The sequence below is a fragment of the Hipposideros armiger genome, unplaced genomic scaffold, assembly GCF_001890085.2.
Source record: "Hipposideros armiger isolate ML-2016 unplaced genomic scaffold, ASM189008v1 scaffold_232, whole genome shotgun sequence".
Classification (NCBI taxonomy): Eukaryota; Metazoa; Chordata; class Mammalia; order Chiroptera; family Hipposideridae; genus Hipposideros; species Hipposideros armiger.
In genome coordinates, this window is record NW_017731582.1 from 1,982,306 (window position 1) to 1,987,354 (window position 5,049).

Consider the following 5,049-nt stretch of genomic DNA (forward strand, 5'->3'; position numbering starts at 1 on the left):
AAGAAAAAAAAAAACTTGTACAACTCTCTTACAAGGCTGTTGTAGGGATTAAGTAAGATGTGGATCATAATGTTTGGCATACGGGAGGCGTTCAAACTAAGCCACCAAGGGTTGGGTTCTCTTCTCGCCCCAACTGTACAGAATGGAGCTTAGTGTATTGTAATTGTCACGCTACTTGCCTATTAGAGGCTAACTTCAGTGAAGGCAATATCTGAGCCTGGTTTGTCCACTCACTGTAGCATCCCAGCGCCTGGCACATAGCAGTGCTCCGTACATATTTTTGAATGAATGAATGAGTGGATGAATAAATGAATACCACCTTTGCCCGTCGTCATCTTTGAAATCCCCTCCGTTTATTCACCAAGCCTCCCCATTCGCCCAGGAATGAGGTGTTTCTGGACACGGGACTCGAAACTCTCAGTGCTGAAACCTCGACAGTCGTGGGCAAACCGCGGTGTCTGACAAATGTCTCACTAAAGCCACTAAGCGACAGAGCTGAGTGACACGACTGATAAATTTTCAAAAAGAAAGGGGTTAAAATCGGGACCAAACTCGGAAAGGATGGCTCCGCCCCTTCATGGTCTTAGCCCCACCCCTTCTTACACCCTCCCTCTCTGACTCCGCCTCCTTCTGGGAAGGTCACCTTAGAAACGCGGGAGGCCAACTGAGCATGCGCCGGGTCCTCCGCCACTGAGCACGCTTGCTTTTTGCTTTCCCTGCTTTCCCTCCTCCCACCCGGGAAACCGGAAGCCGCGTCTCACTCGGTGACTCCTAAGCGGCTAGCGGGTCTTGGGTATCCGCTGGCTCTGCGCCGCGGTGCTCGGCGGGACGCCGGCGGAGAGCGACCTCGGGGTTAAGGGGTGGCGCTGGACGTCAGAGCCAAAATGGCGGCGGTGGTCGGAGTCTCCTTGAGGCGACGTTTCCCGGCCACAGCCCTTGGCGGAGCCTGCCTGCAGGTGAGCTCCGGGGTCGCGGAGAGAGGGCAGGTATGAAGATCACGGAGACGGCCTGAAGCCATGGGGACCGTAGAGGAGCCTGAGGGAGTACAGGTCAAGGCCTCAGGGAGGGCGAGGACCGCTCCCCGCTGCGCAGTGCTTCGGCTTGGCCGGTAGCATCCCTGTCGTTTTCCTTCTGCGCTTTGCCGCAGCCTGGGAGTTGGTGAGGGCGAAGAGGACTTTTAGAAATCAGAAAAAAGAAAAAGAAGGTCAGGGGACTTGGATTGCCCAAGGTCACGTGGCAAGTGAGTGACTAGTGGAAGCAGAATTCGAATCCGAACATTTGGGCTCCGAGCCCTTTTGCTGTCACCAGACTGTCGCCTCTGGAAAAGACAGACCTGCGGGAGTGAGGGATAGGAACTGGGATGCGAGGTCGCTCATCCACAGTGCAAGGTTGAGGGCTCAGTAGAGAAGGACCGGGCTGGGATTGGTACGGAAAGGGCAGGTGAATTGTTGGGGACCGGGCAGGGGAAGGGAGAAATGGAGGAAAATCCATGCAGTTCCCTGAAGGATCTGGACCCTTACCCCAGCTGGAGGCTGCAGGATAGGCCGGCTTCCTTAACCCTTTTGCAGCGACGGTCGGATGCATCCAAATGAATATTTCCACCTGCCGACCGCGGATGGAAACTGCCAGAGAGGAAGTTTAGGAAAGCAGATGTACATTTTTCTATATTTTTGTGTTTTTCAAGCATGAATAACAATAGGAAATTTCTATATATAAAAATAATGCCATTTATATACAAAGCAGCTCAAATTATTAAATGCATAAAATAGTCAAAATATCAACTTTCTGTTTTGTGGATTTCTGACAGATTTTGGGGAAAAAAAACTTGAAATCAATTAACGCTGCGAAAAAGTTAAAGCAGTGTCATCCTCCCAATGTCCCTGTCTGTAAAGGATGTGTAGTAATACCGACCTCACAGAGTCTGGGCATGGATCACATAGGTACAGAGTTCGGTATAGCTCTTAGTTTTAGTATTCAGTGTGCAACGACAGGTCTCCCCAAAGTGCTTGTATTTTCAGGAAACTACGCACTTCTCATATGCATTCTAATTGGGAATATTTAGAAGGGGAAGGGAAACTGCCATTGCATACATGAGGGGCTAAGAATTGACAAATCCCTTTCAAGTCTGTTTCCGTATCTGGGGTCCTCAACAACCCCAGTGAGGTGAACTCCTAGAAATTCTTACGTCCTCTTTAGAGATTTGAAAACTGAGGACCCAGAAAGAAATTGTTTACTTGCTCAAAACATCATGGCCAAGCACTGGTAAATCTAGGACCTAAACCCAGTTTTTTTTTTAACATAATATGTGAAAAACTCCTAGCACAGATCTGGGCACATGGTAGGTGTACAAGAAGTATTAGTTCCTCTTCACTTTTGCACTTATGTGAGAATATCTCTCGTTTTAAAGTACCTGCTCTGGCTACATAACACAGTGCCTATGGCCTGTTTTCTAATGCTAGCTTTTTCCAATATGCTGTATATGAACTTGTTTGCGTCATGTTATAGTCTTTCTGAAAAGGGGAAATAGGGAAAGAGGACTGCCTACCAGAACCTCAAGCTGGCGTTTTCTGAGTGTTAAATTGATGGTTGGCAATGACCTGTTTGCCTGTTCCTTTTATAATGTCAAGCAAGCAATTAAGCTGTGAGCGCCCCACCGGTGAAAGCGAATTAGCGAATTCTAAAGTTCAGGTGCCTCTTCCAAGAATGAAGTGCAGAGAAAGCTAGTTTCAAAGGTCAGTGTTGTGATTCCGGGTGAGGCCATTGGAGGGCCTCCTAAGGGCAAACAAATAAAAGAGTCCCTCCCCCGTTCCCTTCAAAGGAATTACATTCATACCCCCAAAAGAATTCAACAGTGAGCTTGGTGTATTATACCTGTGGGTAGTATGTAGGTTCCTAGGACTCCAAGACACAGTAAGATTTGTCTTCTGAATTCTTTTTATGCGTTAATCTGCACCACTGAACCACAGTTCTGCTTGTAAGTATTTAACTGTAATGTATTAACTGTTGTTTGTGTTGCCTTATTCATCTAGACTATGAACTCCTTTAGGGCAAGTACCACCTACTTTCAGTTGTATATTTCATTGCTCCTACCCCTGGCAGGGCTTCGGATATCTGTCTGCCAATCAGAATAATACAAGAACTGATAATGTTGCCAATATGGAAAAGCAGAAATTATTTTCTGGGCTATGCTAAAAGCTTGGCCCTCCAGTTAAGCTTATGAGGTAGATTTTAATGCTCCCTACCCCTTTACAGAAGAGGAAATAGAATCAGAGAGGTTAAGTAATTTGCTAAAGAACACACAGCTAGAAAGTGGTAAAACTTGGATTTAAACCAATGCCACTCACACATTTCAAAAACAAGCCTTCACCTTCTGTTTGACTCAGGTTCATATCGACCTCTTGCCTTCCTCCTCTCCATTCCCACACCTCTCCTACCTTCAAATCTATATCTGCTTTATCTAGCGCCAAGCCTGCTCCTTAAGGAAGCTTTCCTAAAGGAATAACAAGCAGCCTGCAGCGTGATCCAGAATTCACCCTCCTCATCTTCAGTTCAGTTGTTGATTATCTTCCTTAAATTATAAACTACGAAGTTAATCTTATCCAAGATTTCCTAGAAAGGTACACTCAGCCTTGAAAACTCATTCATTTTGTAGCTTGAGGTAGAAATTCTTTTGAAGGACACTCCTCCATCGTGGTTTTGTAGTAAATTTCTGGACAGCCAACAAAGGAAAAACAACCTCAAAATTTTGCCCACCTCCCTGCTTTTACCCACATATTCTCCTTTTCTTCCTATTACTATGAGAGAATTGGCAGCACTCCTATGGCTAACCCTTCACTCGTCCTCTACATCCCATCACTTATTTAAAGGTAGCTTTCTAGGGGCGGCCTGTTAGCTCAGTTGGTTAGAGCGCAGTGCTCATAACACCAAGGTTGCCGGTTCAATCCCCACATGGGCCACTGAGCTGCTCCCTCCACAACTAGATTGAAACAACTACTTGACTTGGAGCTGATGGATCCTGGAAAAACACACTCCAATTAAAAAAAAAAAAAAGATAGATTTCTAATAATTCTTCCCTCTCCTCTGCATTATCAATTTGTCCTTCTCTGTCAGATCAGCAGCAGCAGTACACAAGCATGCTGTAATTTCTCCCATCTTTAAAAAACAAACAAAAAAAGCCATATCCACCTACCACCCCATTTCTCATCTTTATAGAAAAATTTCTCATGAGATGTCTAAACTCACTGTCCAAACTTCATCTCCTATTTTCTCTCGAAACCTATTCCTGTCAGGCTTTTCACCCTCCCTACGTCCTTGAAATTGCTCATTTTGTTGGTCGCCAGTGACCTTGACTTTGTTCAATCCAATGGTCACTGGTTCACTTCTTCCTCAAAACACTTTTTTCACCCGACTTCCAGGACAGCCCAGCCTCCAGATTTTCCTCCTCACACACTGGCTGTTTCCTTTTACTCATTTTTCATCACCCCAAACTCTATAAACATTGGGGCTCAGTTCTTAGTCCTCTTTTTTATATAAACTCCTTGGGTTTTAGATACCATGTACCTGTATATGATGACAACACCTAAAGTTTTGTCCCCAGCCCAGCCCTCACCCCAGATGTCCAGATTTAGATGGTTATCCAGTGACATTCTCAAAATCTCCACATGGATGTCTAATAATACATCATATTTATAAGTATGCCCAAAACCAAAATCCTAGCACTCCCCTGCCACACACACCAACTTCTTCCATCTCAGTTGATGGCTTGGGCCAAAAGCTTCGAAGTCATCTTTGCTCTTTGCCTCACTGTCACATCCAATCTCTGAGCAAGCCCTGTCAGTTCCTTCTCAGAATGTATTCAAAAACTATCCACTTCTCACCGTTTCCATAGCTACCAGCCTGGGTCAAGTCATCATCATCTCTTAGCTGATTACTACAGTTACTTTTTAATAAATTTTTTTTTATTTGGGGGGGGTATTAGTTTCAGGTGTACAAAAACAACATAGTGATTAGACATTTATATACCTCACAAAGTAATAACTCCAATAAGTC

The 5,049-nt window shown here is 45.2% G+C and overlaps 1 protein-coding gene across 2 annotated transcripts in view; it reads left to right on the forward strand.

Moving 5' to 3' along the window:
* Positions 1–676: 676 nt before the first annotated feature.
* Positions 677–5,049, forward strand: part of SDHB (succinate dehydrogenase complex iron sulfur subunit B) — a 25,686-nt gene continuing 21,313 nt past the window's right edge. The window contains exon 1 of one of the 2 annotated variants that reach the window (XM_019654908.1): positions 677–986. In XM_019654908.1, coding sequence (XP_019510453.1) covers positions 885–986 — 102 coding nt within the window. In that variant the 5' untranslated portion in view covers positions 677–884. The remainder of the gene's footprint in view (positions 987–5,049) is intronic. The other variant, XM_019654909.1, reaches the window with a different exon arrangement.